Below are 18,425 nucleotides of genomic sequence, written 5' to 3'. Positions count from 1 at the left end.
ACGGCAAGGCCTGTCCTGGGGCGCGTGGCGGAGGTTGGGTGAAATAACCATGTCGAAGCGGCACCGCTGTGGCCTTTCCAAACGTCTGAAGGAACCAGACAAAAGCCGGCGACGCAGCAGGGAGCGGGGTGGGTTGGCCTGGGGATGTTGCAGGGGAGTTTTACTGGGACTGTCTGCGTTGGTGGTGGGATATCAGGGTGCGAGCACGTAACCCAAGTCCAGGAGGGGGTTGGGGAAACGGAGGGAGACCCGGGGCCAGGGTCCAAGCTTCCTGGCCCCCAAGATGGACCTGACTGAGGGCTCCTGTTTTCTGTACCTACAAGCTCCAGTTTGGACCGTGTTCCTGTCGGCTAATACACCTTCGTGTTGCTGGCTGGCTGAGAGTCCCGCTGGATCGCAGGAAGTGGGGGTGCGGGGCCCGGACTCCCCCACTCTCCGGGACGAAGCTGTTCCACGTGTGGCCTGCAAGGAATGCGGGGCGTAACATGAAACTCTTCCACTGAGGGGACTTGCAGGGGGGATGTCACTGGAGATACAAACAGGTTTCAACAAACAAATTCAAGTTCAAGCCGCCTGGAGGAGCCACTGCTTTGCCGAAACGAATTGCCCAGAACACAAAAGCAAAACACCCAAAACCCGGCTCCACTTGTCAATTGCAAAGAAAGCTGCGAAAGCCGGGGGACGGTATAAACCCCGCAACCGGGGCTGGTTTTACAGTGACAGGATTACAAGCTTGGCTTTGCCACCGCGTGAAGTTCAGAGATCAGGGCACAGCCGCAGACGCGGTTATCTGAAGAAACAGCCCCAAGCAGACGCCGAGTTTTTGTCACTGGTAAAACGGTCATCTTCTCCGTGGTCTTTTTGCTAAACACGCCGCCTTGGCTGGTAGCCAACCAAGCGGGTTTTTCATTTTGTAAGGCCAGAGGGGAAAGTGAGCTGGCGCGGAGATATTCTCGCCCAGTTTACGAGGCATCGTCTCCCCCCACCCGACAAGACAATCAGAAATCATCAGTAAACAACATTAACCAAAGCGTGGGGGATTGAACGCTTGGCGAGATTTGCTGGCAACACCTGGAAAGCAACAAGGGCGTTTGTGTGTTTGTTTATTCTTACATTGTCTGGACACACGAGAGAATTCTGTGCTGTTGTTTTTCTACCCTTTTATCCAACCGGGTTTTGAAGCGTTGGCCCTAAACTATTCGCTCAGAAAGTATTGTGCAACCGTGGAATAGAAGAGGACACGTGGTTGGAACAGGCCTGTTGATTAAAGACGGACGTGCCGAATGTCACCCCTCACTGAGACCAAGACGCCGTCAGTCTGCGAGCGCAGCGTTACAACGAGCCGAGAAAAACGTATCTGAGGAGAAACGGCGGCTGGCTGCACCGACTTCATTTGGCTGCATTTTCGACCCGACGCTGGCGTGGAGACCAGCGAGCTTGGTGGCTATCGACGAGCCTCTGGAAAACAATCACAAATCTCACAACATTTTTTAACGGGTAACCTCGCTCGGCGGTCGGCCAACTGGAAGAGTCTCCAAAGTCAACATTCGCACGCCTGGAAAGAAAACGCTGAGCCGGGCCGAGGCCAGCGGGTTTCTGAGGGAAGGCGGCATGTTCGCTGCCATATGGCTTCCACGTTTAGTTGGTTGACCAAAGCCAGGGAGCAGTAGTTGCCAGTGATTAAAAGGAGATCTCCTGATACAGATGAAACATATGGGGTCTTCCTTCCTATCGGCAGACGCTGGCCTATTTTGATTTTCCCAGGCCTCAGCTGTAGCTGGAGGAAGAATTTTGCTACGTGGGCCCAACCGAGGCGAAAGGAAACCCGTTGCATTTCCCATTTGGCCCGAGCGTTGGTGCTGAAATTCGGCGCCGAATGAATAACCACTAAGGCAATGAACCAGCCCGCCTTGGGTCAAACGGCCGCTCCCGTCCTCTGCCGGCTACGTGCGGCCCTCAGCCGTGCCCGGGAGCTGCTGGAGCGAGTCGGCGTCACGCCGGCACGTGCCCCAGGCTCTCCCGGAGCGCCCCAGCGGGACCCCCACAGAAGGGTCACGAAAACGCCCGCGGGAACGCCAGCGTCGTTCCTGGGCCCCGGAGGCGACATGGTGGCACCGTTGGCTTGAGTTGGCAACACGACAATTCAAGAGCTTTGTGCAGGCGGAGAGAGAAGGTGGAAGGAGGGGGAGGAGGAGTGTGTGTGGCAGGGGGGGCGCACTCTGCAAAACAGCCCCCCTTTGCGGGAACAGGGTGGGGACGTAACCTGGGAGGGCGGGACTCCAGTTAGCCCCCGCCCCTTCTATACACCTATTATAGCCCCCTGCCCCCTCCACCCCCTTAAAGGCCCCCCCCGCCTTTTCCCCTTCCATCCCTTCCCCCTGCAGCCCTGATAGAGACCCCCTGCGTTAGAGACCCCTGCCCCTCCCCACAAAAGAAGGATGCAGACAGAGGATGCACTGATAATTTATCAAGTCTTTGGCAGGTGGCTAGAAGCCAGAAAGATGGGGAAGGGGGGAAATGGCACGGGGTCCCCGTGCCCCCCAATACTCAGCCCCCCTCCCCAAATGGGGGGGCCAACCCCAAAATCCACCACCACAGCCTGCCTAAATCTCCCCTTCTCCTCCCTGCCCCACCCCTCCTCCCAGATGTGTACCTCAATAATTCCCTCATGCTCACTCCCTGCACCCCATTTACCCCTTGGGCCCCCCTTCCTGCCTCCATCCCCAAAACTGCCCTGCTTCTCTCTCCCCAAAGGAGACCCCCCCATACAGGTCACCCCAGCGCCCTGCCCCCCAAAAGCTGATCCACTGGCTGTCTCCAGCCCCCCCAAATCTTGCTCCCCCACTTCCCTATAGTGCCACCAACAATTCCTGCCACTCAAACCTGCTTCTCTCCCAGACCCCCCTCCCCTGAGGAGTGCACCTCAATAGCCATCAGCCCACACCAGTCTCCCAATTTGGGGTCAAGCCAATCAGGGCCCACCCGTCCATCCATCAGGTCATCTGGGTTCTGGGGGCTCAGAGGCGGGAGGGGGCGCCCCCGCCCACCACCACGGTCTCCCCGCTGATGTAGCTGGCGTCGGGGGAGCACAGGAAGGAGACGATCCCGGCGCAGTCAGACGGGACCCCCAACCTGGGGAGAAGAGACAGGGTTAGCCCGGGGCGGGGGTGGGGACTGAGGGGGGGGTGGATGGATGGATAGAGGCGTGTGTAAGGGGGTGGGGGGGATGGATGGGGGGGATGAGGGGAGGGGTGCGCAGGGGGCTGGAGGACATTGGTACCTTTGCACTCTCAGGTTCTCCATCATTTTCTCCTTTACGGACTCGTCCTTCCACAGCTGGAAGAAAAACCAGAGTTAGGGGTCACTGCCCTGCCCCCCAGCGGAGGCCCCGCCCCCAGCAGTGCCCCCCCCAGCGGAGGCCCCGCCCCGCACTCACGGCCGAGCTGAACTTGGTCTGGACGATCCCCGGTGCCAGGCAGTTGATGCGGATGTTGCGGGCGCCGAGCTCGGGGGCCAGGGCCTTGGTGAGCCCCAGCAGGGCCGTTTTACTGACGCTGTACGGGCCCAGAGCCTGGGGGCGGGGGGGGGGGGTTAGCATAGCCAGCCCTACCCCCCGTGCCCCCCCACCGGCCACCCCCTGCCTCTCTTACCCAATAGCCAGCCCCTCTCCCACCTGCCACCCGCCCCGGCCCCACCAGCTACCCCCTGCCCAGCCCCAGAGCAACCGCCCCTGCTCCCCGCCTTGCCCTCCCCCCGGCCAGCCACCCCCCCTCCACCCCCTTTCCCCCGCTCCAGGGCCGGGGGCATCTCACCGGGAAGGGGGAGAAGCCGGCGATGGAGGAGACGAGGACGATGGAGCCGCCCCTGCGCGGAGAGAGGGAATGAGCCAGAGACGAGAGACCTGCTGCCCCCTGGGCTCCCCACCTCCTCGTCCCCCCTCATCGCCCCTCCCCCATGTGTCCCCCTCTCCCTGGGCTCCCTTCTTCCTTGTCCCCCCTCCCCCTCTCATCCCCTCGCCCCTCATCCATTCCCCCTTCCCCCGGGCTCCCCCCTCCCCCATCTCCCCATGTGTCCCCCCAGGGTCCCCTCCCCTTCGTCTCCCCTCTCTCCATTTCCCCCCCTCCCCCCAGCCTTCCCCACTCACCCCCGTTTCTCCATGTGGGGCGCGACCAGGCCGACCAGCAGGGCTGTTGCCGTCACATTGATCTGCAAGATCTGAAGGGTGGGGTCAGGGGGGTCTGGGGTCTGTCCCCCACCATGCCCCAGATGCCCTCCCCCCCGCCCCCCAGCTACACCCAGGGCCCTTTCCCCTCTCCACCCCGTCTGCCCCCCAAGCTGCCCCCTCTCATCCAGTGCCACTCCCCCACCCCTCTGCCCCCCATCTTCTCTCCCCCTCCCCCCTCTGCCCCCCAGCTACACCCAGGGCCCCTTCCCCTCTCCACCCCATCTGCCCCCCAGCTGCCTCCTCTCATCCAGTGCCCCTCCCCTCTGACCCCCACCTTCCCTCCCACCCCTCTGACCCCCAGCTGTCCCCAGCTCCCACTACATCCCCTAGTCTCTCTGCCCCCCAACCCCTGCTCTCCCCCCACCCCCACCTTGTTCCACACGTCCTCGCTGGCATCGAGCGTGCTGCCGAAGAACGGGTTCACGGCTGCATTGGAGACCAGGATGTCGATACCCCCGTGACGCTCCAGGGCCTGGAGAGATGAGACGGGGAGGGCGGCGGGGCTGGTTACTGACCGCGATCGGCGCCCCACTGTGCCGGGCGCTGCCTTCCCAGGGCCCGGGAGAGAACCCAGGAGTCCTGGCTACCAGCCCTGCCCCCCCGCTCTAACCACTAGCCCCCACTCCCATTCCTAGAGCTGGGGACAGAACCCAGGCGTCCGGGCTCACCGTGGCTACCAGGCGGTCCCGATCCTCGGCGATGCCCACATGACACACGGTGCCGGACACGCTGAGGTTCTGGGCTTGGAGCTCGGCCACGGCTTGATCCACATTACTCTGCTTCCTGCTGCTTAGCACCACGTGGGCCCCATCCTGTGCCAGGCGCCGGGCGACAGCGAACCCGATCCTGGGGGGAGAGCGGGGTCGGGAGTGAGGGGCACTGATGGGGCTGGGGGGGATCCCAGGGGGCTGCGGGGCGGGAGTGAGGGACACCAGCAGGATGTGGGGGGATCCCAGGGGGTGCGGGATGGGAGTGAGGGGCGCGGGGGGGGATCCCAGGGGGCTGCGGGTTGGGAGTGAGGGGCACCGGTGGGGCTGGGGAGGATCCCAGGGGGCTGTGGGGCGTGAGTGAGGGACACCAGCAGGATGTGGGGGGATCCCAGGGGGTGCGGGACGGGAGTGAGGGGCGCTGGGGGGGATCCCAGGGGGCTGCGGGTCAGGAGTGAGGGGCACCGGTGGGGCTGGGGAGGATCCCAGGGGGCTGCGGGGCATGAGTGAGGGACACCAGCAGGATGTGGGGGGATCCCAGGGGGTGCGGGTCGGGAGTGAGGGGCTCCGGTGGGGCTGGGCAGGATCCCAGGGGGCTGCGGGTCGGGAGTGAGGGGCACCGGTGGGGCTGGGGGGGATCCCAGGGGGCTGCGGGGCGGGAGTGAGGGACACCAGCAGGATGTGGGGGGATCCCAGGGGGTGCGGGAGGGGAGTGAGGGGCGCTGGGCAGGATCCCAGGGGGCTGGGGGCGGGAGTGAGGGGCACCGGTGGGGCTGGGGGGGGTCACTCACCCCTCGGTAGAAGCCGTCACAAGAGCCACCTTGTCGCCCAGGAGCCCCCGGCGCGCCCCGGCGGTGCCCATCGCCCGCCGCGACTCCCACACGGGACGGCAGATCCTGGCCCCCGCCCGCCTCCCCCACATGCCGCCTCCGGCCTCTGCCCCACGGCCGGCCTCTGCCCCCTGGGAAAGGAGAGCGAGCGTCAGAGGGGGCCGGGGCGGGCGGGGCTGTGCTCACCCCACCCCACGGGGACTGTGTTCCGCTCCTCCCAGCTCCCGGCAGGCCCCCCCGCCTCTTCCCCCGCCCCATGGAGCCCCCCCTCGCCCCGCCCCCACAAAATGTCGCTTTCAGAAAACTTTTCCCCTTCGCTGCCAGGCGGGCCTGAGCCCCTGGGTCGCTTCCTGCAGCGCCCCCGCCCGGGGGCTGCCCCCCACTCCCCTCGCCCCCCAGCACCCTTCTCCCCCACATACCCCGAACAGCCCCTTCGCCCCCCGGGGGCTGCCCCCCACTCCCCTCGCCCCCCAGCACCCTTCCCCCCCACATACCCCGGACAGCCCCTTCGCCCCCCGGGGGCTCCCCACACTTCTCCGCCGCCCCAGCACCCTTCCCCCCCACATACCCCGAACAGCCCCTTCGCCCCCCGGGGGCTCCCCCCACTTCTCCGCCGCCCCAGCACCCTTCCCCCCCACATACCCCGAACAGCCCCTTCGCCCCCCGGGGGCTCCCCCCACTTCCCCCGCCCCCCGCGGGCTGCGCGCGGCCCCCCGGCCCGGCGGGGTCCCGGGGCGGACGGACAGACTGACTGACGGGCGCCGAAAGCGAAAGCGGATCGAGCAGAGCCCAGGGCGGGACCGGGGCGCCCCCTGGCGGGGAAACGGGCCCGGCCGAGGCCACATGGGGCGGCCTTGAACAGGGGAGCGGGGGGCGGACTGGGGTCACTGGTGGGGTCTGAGCGCCCAGGAGGGCTGAGGTGTCAGACAGACACTTAGATACCGGGGGGTGGGGGTAGATTCATAGACACTAAGGTCAGACGGGACCATCATGATGGTCTAGTCCGGCCTCCTGCAGGACACAGGCCACAGAACCTCACCCACCCGCTCCTGCGATAAACCTCTCACCTGTGTCTGAGCTACTGAAGTCCTCAAATCCTGGTTCAAAGAGTTCAAGGAGCAGAGACTCCTCCAGCAAGTGACCCGTGCCCCACGCTGCAGAGGAAGGCGAAAACCCCCAGGGCCTCTTCCAATCTGCCCTGGAGGAAAATTCCTTCCCGACCCCAAATATGATAGAGGGGGTGGGTGGGGATGGATAGATAGATAGTGTGTGTGGGAATAGATAGATAGAGGGGGTGGATGGGGGTAGATACATAGCTAGATAGAGAGGGTGGATGGGGATGGATAAATAGATAGATTAGATAGAGGGGGTGGGTGGGGAGAGATAGATGAGGATGGATAAATAGATAGAGGGGGTGGATGGGGATGGATAGACAGAGAAGGTGGATGGGGGTAGATACATAGATAGATAGAGGGGGTGGGTGGGGATGGATAAATAGAGGGGGTGGATGAGGATAGATAGACGGGGGTGGATGAGGATGGATAGATAGAGGGGGTGGGTGGGGATGGATAAATAGAGGGGGTGGATGAGGATAGATAGAGGGGGTGGATGAGGATGGATAGATGGGGTGGATGGGGATGGACAGATAGAGGGGGTGGGTGGGGATAGATAGATGGGGGTGGATGAGGATGGATAGACAGAGAAGGTGGATGGGGGTAGATACGTAGATAGATGGGTGTGGTTGAAATGTGTCATTTTAAATTGTTGGATGCTGAGGAATTGTATTTGATAAATGACGAACAATCTTTCTTTTCGGCCTGGGGAAGCCGACATGGTTTTCCGGCTGTGACTGTTTGTTTCTCTGCCTGCCAAGTCCAAGGCGTCTCTTCCTTCTCTTCGGGGGCACCCCTGCTCATGGCCCCATCAACTCCCCCCAGTTCGAAACCCCAGCTCTTTTATTACTAAAGGAAGAAGAAGAAACCAAAGACGAGTGGCCGGGCCCAAAGGGATGGGTTGGGTGAGCTCGGTCACGGTCTCTTCCGGTTGACTTGTGGTGGGGTGCATCGAGCAGAGCTTGTGCCTGGCTGGGCGGGTGACGCTTTTTCTCTTGGGACGCTGAGACCAAAGTCTGTTATTTCCACAAATTCTTGTGACTCCATTCGGAGCCTCTCGCCCGCCGGCCTGGCAGGATCAGATTTGATCGGTCGGTAAACGTCCATTTCGCCACACACCCCAAGCCCCGGACAAAGCTCTCCACCTGTGATCAGCCACACTCACGGGCGGGCAAGGTAAGACACAGCTGCTTGCGAACTGAGCCATGCTGGATTTCACGCCGTGCACTTGTGGGCCTGTGACGGGGAGACCGTTTGTGCTTTAATGGCTCTACAGGTTTCACTTTTTGAATCTCAGCATCAATAATTATCGTCTGGTCGCCCGTTCGTTTGCACAACTGTGAACGTTAACATTGATAAACATTGAAAACAAGGCTTAAAGCCCCATCGTTTCCTGCAACTGTGAAAATGTAACGTGAGAAAACTCAAATAAACAGCGATATTGTCTGTCAGCATGAACTGAATTCTGCCAAGACTGCTTCTTAGATACCTAAAAACTGTTTCCGATTGAGCAAATGAATGTTGTTTACCAAATTCTGGAGCCTGCAGGTTATTACTGAATAACCCAGACAGTTAATAATTGGGCACAGTGAGAAGCCATTTAAGGAGGTGTTTTGAGACAGGCCAATTACAAATATTAAGAATTGTAAATCCAATTAAACCCACTATTTCTCTGTGAACCAGTTTTTAGCCCCTGCCCTCTTTCCAGGTTCTAACCATCTGATGATTAACAGGTCAACGGCTTAGTCATTTCAGATACAACCGTGTTTTCATCTCCCAATATGCAGAAACAGAAAACAACACAATAAAAATTCACTGTACACAAAAAGCTAAACACACAGAAAATAACACAATACATGCACAAACACACAACATGCACACACAACAACTAAACAAAATGACACCAAACATCTACAATATGCACAAAACATTCACAGTACACAAAAAGCTAAACACACAGAAAATAACACAATACACGCACAAGGCATACACAGTACATGCACACACACACAGAACAACAGGCATGTGTCGCCCAAGCTAACAGAGCATGGCACAAAATCGGCTGCAACGGCAGTGAACTTCCTCTCTCCAATGCTAAAGTCTTGGGGGAGAAGGGTTGTTCCTTGTGTTGGCTTCTTCTTGACTCTTTTGTGTTCTTCTTACCTGTCGGTTGTAGTTTGCTTGTAAACAGGACCTGCCGATGAGCGCATACAGTTTGAGCAGACGACGGGCGTGCGTGGCTTGCACACTTCAGAGTTCTTAAGTGCTCTTTTCCTTCCTATTTCCATGAGATCAGGAGCACAAACTTGTAAATGTATGCTCCCATCTCGGGACAAAGCATGTCGGCCGCACTTACAGGATGGGGGCTCTATCCTGGGGGGCAGGGACTCTGAAAAAGGTTTGGGGATCATGGTGGAAAATCAGCTGAACACAAGCTCCCAGTGCGATGCTGTGGCCAAAAGGCCAATGAGATCTTGGGCTGTATCAACAGGGGAATCTGGAGTAGGGGTAGAGAGGTTATTTTACTTCTATATTGGGCACTGGTGTAACCACTGCAGGAATCCTGTGTCCAGTTCTGGTGCCCACCATTCAGGAAGGATGGTGATAAATTGGAGAGGGGTCAGAGAAGAGCCACGAGAATGATTCAAGGATTAGAAACCTGCCGTATAGTGAGATACTCAAGGAGCTCCGTCTATTCAGCTTAACAGAGAGAAGTTTCAGGGGTGACCTGATCCCAGTCTGTAAGTACCTAAATGGGGAACAAATATTTAACAATGGGTTCTTCAGTCTAGCAGAGAAAGGTGTAACCCCATCCAATGGTTGGACAAATTCAGGTTGGAAATACTGTGTAAATTTTTAATGGAGAGGGTAACTAACCATTGAACCACTGGCCAAGGGTCACGGTGGATTCTCCAACACTGATAATGTTTAACTCAAGATTGGATTTTCTTCTCAGAGATCCGCTGTAGGAATTATTGCGGGGCAGGTCTCTGGCCTGTCCTCTGCAGGAGGTCAGACTACGTGATTGCAGGGTTTTCTTCTGGCCTTAGAGTCTAGGGAGCTGGGAATTTCAGGCTTGTTGAGATTCAGAGTTGTTGGTTGTCACTTTTACCTCGTGCTAGCGAGGTTGACACCTTCAGCTCCTGAATAATACAGTTTGTTCACCAAGGGCACAGCACACATTCGTTGCTCTTTGTGCAGCAGAAAGATCCCAGATAACCTTTTCAAGCTGGAGTTCACCTTCTTTTTGTTTGGTTCCTTGCCTGAGTGGTTCCTTCTGTCTCAACGGGAAATGAAATCCAGCTTTCAGAGAGCCCAAGTGCCCTGTCCTTTTCAATTCTCACAACAGTCTTTTCACATTCAATCCCTCTCCCGAAGCCATGAGCTTAAACAACTAAAACATTCTTGATTTTTATACCAGGTTTTGGAGACAAGTTCGTATTCCGGGGTTTGCTTGCGCGCTGTCTGTAGTTAGTTAATTCCCAGTTAATATAGCTCTTTGGTACTTAAATGGCTTCTTACGAGGGAAATTTGGGTTACATAATAGCAACAACTTTCTGACTATCAGGGTAGTTGAGCTCCAGAGTTGGCTTCCAAGGGAGGTTTTTAAAAACAGGTTGGACAAACACCCATCTGGGATGGTCTCGGTTTACTTGGCTTGCTCGGTGACCTCTTGAAGGTTCCTTCTAGCCCCACATTTCTATGATTCTGTGGTTAGTAATTTGTTTTATAGCACTGAAAAAAACCTTCCTATATTTGTATCCAGAACATTATCCTTTTCATATAACAACAATAATGGACATTTATGATACAAGGGCTTGCATTTGGATACAACATATACCACTATACAAAATAAACAAATCTACATTTTAAGGTGCTGACTCTGTGGGTGCTCTGGGGCTGGAGCACCCATGGAGGAAAATTAGTACCCCGCCCCACCTCACCTCCTCCCCTGAGTATGCTGCATTCCCGCTTCTCCGCCTACCTCCCAGCACTTGTCGCCGCAAAACAGCTGTTTCGCAGCATAACAAGCTCCAGGAGGGAGGGGGGAGAAGTGGGAACGCGGCGCACTCAGGGGAGGAGGCGGGGGCAGGGTGGGGATTTGGGGAAGGGATTGGAATGGGGGCAGAGCAGGGGTGGTGTCAGGGTGGGGCCGGGGGGTAGAGGGGTTGAGTACCCCCCTGCGCCAGCAGAAGTCGGCGCCTATGATTTGGTGCCACCTTAAAGCATTTGAGAAAGACAACCAAAATGTGAGCTGAAAGTAACCAATGTGTTCTGAGAGACTTTTCCCACCATAAATGTTTGCTGCCTTTAAAGAATGAAGACTTGAGTGCGGTTGCAAAGGAAATCAGTTTCAATCGGGAGATTTCTAGAATTGAAATGGGTTTGAATAAGATTTTTCTTTGCAAAGAGGTGGGCCCACATTTATTACTTGTGTGACAAAGCTTTGTCCTTGCCTCCGTGGGTCCCGCGTTTCCTGGCGGATTTCACTAGCCTCAGAGGCTCACTGTGACCCTCCCCGTAACCCTTCTCTCTCTAGAGACAAGGGTCACAGTCTACTGAGCCATTTTCATCATAAGCCAGTGAGGGAGGTGAGGAGAAGTTATCCTTCCTTGCACAGTCCCTGTTGTCTCCCAGTCTCAGTGATTAATCAGGGGGCAAAGGTGCGGGGGGAGCCCGGGCCCACTGTCTTCTCCGGGCTCCAGCCCAGGGACCCTAATAGTAACAGCTATGGTAGCTGACCTTTTAGAAACATGACATGTACTGGGCTACTTCCCTGGGCTACTTCCCCCACAGCAGCCCTCACTTCCTCAAGCTCCACTTCACCCTTACCTCAGGGCCTCCTTCCTTGTGCCTGATATGGTGTGTACTACTCAGCCTCTCCAACAGCGCAGCTTCCTCCCACAGCTCCTGACATGCACCCCCACCTGACTAACCGGCAGGCTTTGAACTAGTTTCATCCAGCCCCTGATTGGCTTCAGGTGTCCCAATCAACCTAGCCTTCTCCCTGCCTTCTGGAAAGTTCTTAATTGGCCCCAGGTGTCTTAACTGACCTGGAGCAACTGCCATTTCACTTATCCTGGTACCAGGGATTTGTTTGGCCTGGAGCTAATATATCTATCTCCCACTACTTTTCCATAGCCATCTGGCCTTGCCCCGTCACACTTGGTTGATAGCTCTGAGAACTCAGCGCAAACATTCCTAGTTTTTGAAATGTTCTGAATCACATTCTTTTACAAAACCAGGACTGTTTAGCAAACATCAGTGTCTTAGAACATAAGAACGGCCAGACTGGGTCAGACCAAAGGTCCATCTAGCCCAGCCTCCCATCTTCTGACCATGGCCAGTGCCAGGTGCCCCAGAGGGAATGAACAGAACAGGTAGTCATCCAGTGATCCATCCCCTGTCAAGGTTCCTTCCCCACTCTGAACTCTGGGGTACAGATGTGGGGACCTGCATGAAAACCTCCTAAGCTTATTTTTACCAGCTGAGGTTAAAACTTCTCCAAGGTACAAACTATTTTACTTTTTGCCCCTGGACTTTATTGCTGCCACCACCAAGTGTCTAACAAAAATAACAGGGAAAGAGCCCACCTGGAAACGTCTTTCCCCCCAAAATCCCCCCAAGCCCTACACTCCCTTCTGCTTCTGGCAAAATCTGTCTTCTTAAAATAAAGCGAATATCCTTACCATCTTATACCTGTGGAATGTGTCCTATTATTTGATAAGACCCTCCGATTGAGTGGCTTGCTTTTTGACCCAGTGTGTTTTAGATTTGCAACTGACCCTTTGCAGGAGAGAAGAAGAACAAAGGAGAAAATGGGTGGAACGTTTTTTGGCTGTTTGAAATAGACCAAGACCAAGGAAACCAACAGAAACACAAAACGAAGACCTACCGTGAGAGGTTGATACTGATCTAGGAGATATTACAATAAATGGAAGAAGTTAGAAAAGCCATCAGTACGCTTGGCAATGGGAGAGCAGCGGGAAATGGTAACATCTCTGGAGAGAGGCATGTGACAAAACAGCCCTCCAGATTGTCCTTAGTGGTTAGTGGTTGGGTAGAAGATTCATAGATTCTCGGGCCAGAAAGTGCCATTACGAGAGGGCGGCTTCCCCACCCCCGAATGAAGAACCCAACCCAGCACAAGAGAGGCCTTCTTGTAAAATTGTCGAAGAACTTACCCAGAGCCATGGTTGGAGAGGGGCGACGTTATCATCAGCACCCGGGGAAACTGCGTACAACAGTATCCTGGGCCATGTCAGCAAACGGACAGACCTGCACCGCAGAGGACCACGCGGGTTTCAGACCTCTGAGGTCTGATTCAGGCTGTATTGCTGTTCTCAGAGATGGTGCAGAACGAAGTGGGGGAGGGAAGCCCCTCCTGATATGTTTTATAGCTTTCCAGAAGACTTTTGACAGCGTACACAGAGACAGTGTCTGGAAACTTATAGAGACACGCTGTGGGAGGTGAGTTCTTTTAGTGGGCCAACTTCTGTTGGTGAGAGAGACAAGCTTCCGAGCTTACACAGAGCTCTTCAGGTCAGCTAAATACAAGGTGGAACAGACTGCTTAGGGTAAGTAGTTAACACATATTTCAAGGGACCGTTTAAGGGAAGTGACCAGTTAACACCCCTCCAGTTGTAGCGGGAAGGGGGTGAAAGAAGAGGCATTTAGTGGGTTACAGATCATTGTAATAAGCCATAAAGCCAGTGTCTCTGGTCAGTCCATGATTTCCGTGTCCAGCAGAGTTCTGGATTTAAGCTCCCAGGCTCGTCTTTTGAAAGTTTTCTGCAAGTTTCCTTTGAGGCTGAGGACTGAGAGGTCAGGTATGGAGTGATCGCTTAGTGAAACGTGTTCACCCACTGGTGTTGGCGTGTTTTTGTCTTTTAGCATTTTCCCGTGTGAGTTCATTCAAGAGTGGAGTGATTGTCAGGATTCACCCACATAGTTGTTGTTGGGTGTCATGGACTCACAGGACGCTGGGATGATTTAACTGGGAATTGGTCCTGCTTCGAGCAGGGGGTTGGACTAGATGACCTTCTGGGGTCCCTTCCAACCCTGATATTCTATGATTCTATGATTCATGCTCTCTCGGCTCTGTACAGTCCCTGGGGGAAACCCCCTTCAGTGCCACAGCCCTTCTCGGGGGTCCACTCTCTTGGGGGTTAAGCTGTAGGCCCTTCACCTCCTGAAACCGCACCTCTCTGAGCCTTCAGCACACCTGTCGAGCACCGTGGGCCCCCTCAGGGAGTCCACTTGCTCTGGCCCCCCAGGGCCTCCATGCCCAGAGGGAACAATGCCTTTCCCCCCCACACCCGATCTCTAGACTGGAGCGACTCTCAGCCGGCATAAAACAAGAGGGTTTATTGAGCGTCTGAACCCAGCATAGGAAGCTCTCTGGGCCCTCGGGCCTAGTAACCCTCAGTACAGCACATCTAGGTCCCTCCTGCATCCAGGGGGGCTCTGGCTTCTCTCTCTCCCCAGCCCAGAGACCCTGATATCACTGGCCTCAACAGCTCCTCCCCTGTCCTTTGTCCTCCATCCCAGGTAAACAGGTCACTGGGGGCCCTCCCTTCCATCCTTTGTTCCCCTCTGGCTGGAACTGGCTGGTTGGGTCACCGGGGTCCTCCATCCTCAGCCCTTTGTCCTCCCACTGAACCAGCTGTGATGTCCGAGCTGAGCCTCCCAGTCTCCAGGTCATCGGTTGTTAGGGATCCCCATCTCCAGGCCGTTGTCTGGGGGCCCCAGCTGCCAGGCAAGGTCACACCTGGCCCTCTGCAACAACAAAGCCTCTCCCACCACCTTGTTAAACATGCGGCACGCAGGGAAACGGAGGCGTGCACGAGGTATTCATGTAAAATACGACAGAAATCCCCAACTTCGTCACATTGGGGCATTTAGTGCACTGGCTGAGAAACACCACATATTGTGATAGGCGTGTGTAGGACCCATGGACCTTGAAAGGGTGGATCTTTGTAGCAGTGGAGATCTGTCTGCAGATTTTGCATCTGCTGTTCTGGCAGGGTCTGGTGCCACTTTGACTTGGTGGGTCCTGGTCTGTGGGGAGCTTCTGATGATGGGCTTGGAGAGGTTGGGGCCAGAAGATAGGGTCTGGGAAAGATTTCTTTCAGGTTGGGGTCCCCACTGAATATGGGTTGTAATTGGGTGATGAAACCTTGGATGGGTTACAGTGTGGGGGGGTATGTTTTATTTCTGTATTGAAGCAGATTCTCTTGGGACATTTGGGTGACCTGTTCCATGATGTGATCTACTTCTCTGGTGGAGTGTCCTTTGGTTTGGTGAAGGTGGTTTTGAATCTGTTAGAGCAGGGATCAGCAACCTTTGTCACGTGGCCCATCAGGGATATCCGCTGGCAGGCCGGGACGGTTTGTTTACCTGCAGCATCTCCAGATTCAGCCGATCGTGGCTCCCACTGGCTGCGGTTTGCCGTCCCAGGCCAATGGGGGCTGTGGGAAGTGGCGGCCAGTACATCCCTTGGCCCACGCCGCTTCCCGCAGCCCCCATTGGCCTGGGATGGCGAACCGCAGCCAGTGGGAGCTGTGATCTGCCGAACCTGCAGACGCTGCAGGTAAACAAACCATCCTGGCCCGCCAGGGGCTTTCCCTGATGGGCTGCGTGCCAAAGGTTGCCGATTCCTGCATTAGAGTGTGCATCCGGTTCTCCTTGGAGTGCATTCTGTGGTATCTGAGTGCCTGCCTGTAGATAACAGATGTCTTGGTGTGTTTGTGGTGGTTACTAGATCTATGACAGTAGGTGTGGTGATCCATGGGTCTCTTGTGTATTGTTGTCCACGGGGTCCCATTGTTGAACCTGATTGTGGTGTCCATGAAGCCGATGCCAGTGCAGGAGTGTTTTAGAAAGAGTTTACTGGAGGGATGGTGGTTGTTGAAGTTGTGGTGGAAACCAATGAGGGAGTTTAGGTCATCTGCCCGGAGGATGAAAATATCGCCAAGGTATCTCAGGTATATCATTGGGTTTGTGGGGCATTTGGAAAATTATGGCATTCCCTGGAATACCAGGGATCTGTATGACCATGCTGAGCGTGCAGCCAGAGATGGTGGTGACATCAGGCAATGGTTTGCCTTGACAACAGGCATCAGACAAGTGTGTGTTGTTCACATTGGTCACTGATTCCATCATGAATGAAGGAACCGCGGGATGCAACAGAGGAATTTTACGGACAAATGAGAAAGCACAGTTGGACGACCGCATTTTTGCAGATGACATTGTGCTGCTTAGTTCAACACACCGACCACATAATGGAAGGAAAGAGCCAACTCTTGGCAGACCCAGCAAAACGAATTAGTTTGTTTATCAACAAATGGAAGACAAAATATACGGCCATCAATCTCCCACAACCATCAGAGTAGACGGAGAAACACTCACAGAAGAAAGAACTTTTAATGATGGTGAAACCGTGCTAGACGTTGGCAAGGAACTTTCATTCACTTGCAAAGATCTGAAAATGGAGCATGATTGGCCCTGGCACTGAAATATGATTTTTTTTAACACTGCCGTTACGTCTGTCCTCCTTTATGGAGCAGAGTCATGGAAATCTACACCAAATTAATAAGATTAACTCATTCCAAAGTAAAGGTCTGTGGGAGACCTTCAGAGTCCATGGGAAAGAGTTTCTTGCAACATCCAAAACTCTAAGTACAACAACCCAACCTGAAGCCTGGCCTGAAGACAATGGACATGTGTTAAGGACACCACCAAAATGACTTCTCCATCATGTGAAGATAATGTGATAATGTGGATACCACCTGGGAAAAGGAAAACGCAAACGATAAACAAGCCAAATCCATCAACACGACACTGAGAAGCCTGAACAGACCACCCCAAGGGTGCAGGAGGAGACAGAAAAGCATCAGTGGTAGATTATCCCAATAATTTGACCTGTCCAGACAGTTTTCAAAGCCCCGCATGAGGGAAAACAGGACAGAAAGTTACCATGGAATAGAAGTCGTAAAGCTGCATTGCAGGGTTTGTGTAAACACACCAGAAGGCAATAAACGTCTCCTTCAGCAGTCAGAGACTCAAAGGTCGACAGAAGCACTGAGATCATCTAGCTCAGTGCTTCTCAAGCTCTCTGATGTGGGGGACCGGCAAATTTGTTTTCCAATGTGCGCGCAGACCAGCAGCTGATGGCTCGTGGACCGACACCAGTTCATGGACCACCACTTTGAGTAGCACTGATCTAGATGATCTAGGCCAGGGATTTCAACCTTTCTTCATTTGCAGACCCCTAAAAAATTTCATATGGAGGTGCGGCCGCCTTTGGAAAACTCAGACATAGTCTGCAGAGCACAGGATGAAAACCACCAATCTAGTCTGACGTGCTGGAGAAGTTCCCCCCAATGATCCCTCAAGCAGATCTTGTAGGACTGGTCGACACTAGGAAAGGGTCACCAGCTGGGTCCCATGGTGGTGTGAACAATCCACACCTTTAAGCGACATTGTTCAGCCGACCTGAGCCCTTGTGTAGGCATCTACTGCCTCTCATGGAGGTGGATTAACTACAGTGACAGGAGAATTCCACCTGTCGATGTAGGCCGGGTGTACACAAGAACATTGCAAGGCTAAGCAAATATCATTTGACTAGATAGATAGAGGAGGTGGATGGGGATAGATAGATAGATAGATGGATGGATGGGGGAATAGGGGAATAGGAGGATGGGGATAGAACAGCCAGGCCTACCCAGAAGCTATTGATTGTTCTGGAGCTCTGTATGTTAGGGGTGACTTTGCTCTGAATCCCGGCTCCTTCGTGCTCTCCCTGCCCTGGAGTGGGACATGACCCCAACGCCTGCCCTGCAGGGTGACCCCAGTGTGTGTGGGGGGGGGCGAGCAGCCAGGATCCTGGACTGGAGGGAGGAGCCCTGGGATCCCACCCCAAGAAATGGGAAGGATGGGAGCTCAAGACCTATCTGTGCCTCTCCCTCCCACTACCACAGACTGGGGAGGGGACCCCAAAACTACCATAGAGGGGCCCAGGTTCCCCCAGCTCTGGGACAGGCCTCAGGGGCTGCCTGCCTGCTGGAGGGCTCCCCCCTTCTGAGAGAGACCCGCACCCCCCCGGCCTGGGACAGGAAGGGGCAAGGCAGGCTCTGAGGGTGAAATTCCCCAGCTCCGAGAGACATGGATGTTTTGCTGCCAACAGCCACTAGAGAGCAGCAAACCACAACAAACAGAAGCTACTCCCACATACCCCCCACCTACCCCTATGGACACCCCCCACCCACCCCTATGGACATCCCCTGTTCACCCCCTACCCACCGTGATAGACAACCCCATTTACCCTACAGACACTCCCATTTACTCCTATGGACTCCCCCGTCTACCCTTATAGACACCCCCTTCTACTCCCAGATACCCCCCACCTACCCCTATGGACACCCCCCACCCACCCCTATGGACATCCCCTGTTCACCCCCTACCCACTGCGATAGACAACCCCATCTACCCTACAGACACTCCCATTTACTCCTATGGACTCCCCTGTCTACCCTTATAGACACCCCCG

At 55.5% G+C, this 18,425-nt stretch overlaps 1 protein-coding gene across 1 annotated transcript; it reads right to left on the bottom strand.

Moving 5' to 3' along the window:
- Window positions 1-2,447: 2,447 nt before the first annotated feature.
- LOC311529391 (dehydrogenase/reductase SDR family member 4-like) lies at window positions 2,448-5,891 on the bottom strand. The gene is made up of 8 exons (XM_084645377.1): window positions 5,724-5,891; window positions 4,894-5,071; window positions 4,596-4,697; window positions 4,145-4,215; window positions 3,813-3,864; window positions 3,437-3,571; window positions 3,281-3,336; window positions 2,448-3,132 (listed from the first exon to the last, which is right to left on the bottom strand). Exons 1-8 carry the CDS (start codon window positions 5,852-5,854, stop codon window positions 3,018-3,020), a joined length of 840 nt encoding a protein of 279 aa, XP_084501503.1. The 5' UTR covers window positions 5,855-5,891; the 3' UTR covers window positions 2,448-3,017.
- Between the last annotated feature and the right edge of the window lie 12,534 nt (window positions 5,892-18,425).

The sequence above is a fragment of the Lepidochelys olivacea genome (assembly GCF_965140295.1).
Source record: "Lepidochelys olivacea isolate rLepOli2 genome assembly, chromosome: 13".
Classification (NCBI taxonomy): Eukaryota; Metazoa; Chordata; order Testudines; family Cheloniidae; genus Lepidochelys; species Lepidochelys olivacea.
Note: the sequence above shows the minus strand (reverse complement) of the source record. Positions and strands in the feature narration are given on the sequence as shown.

What these genes read in the sequence shown, in the direction of transcription:
- LOC311529391 (XM_084645377.1), bottom strand. Translation starts at nt 5,854, where the DNA reads ATGTGGGGGAGGCGGGCGGGGGCCAGGATCTGCCGTCCCGTGTGGGAG. An exon ending in CCGGCTTCTCCCCCTTCCCG is followed by an intron (nt 3,572 to 3,812) that starts GTGAGATGCCCC and finishes CCCCGCCCCCAG; the next exon opens with GCTCTGGGCCCGTACAGCGT. An exon ending in AGACCAAGTTCAGCTCGGCC is followed by an intron (nt 3,337 to 3,436) that starts GTGAGTGCGGGG and finishes TTTTTCTTCCAG; the next exon opens with CTGTGGAAGGACGAGTCCGT.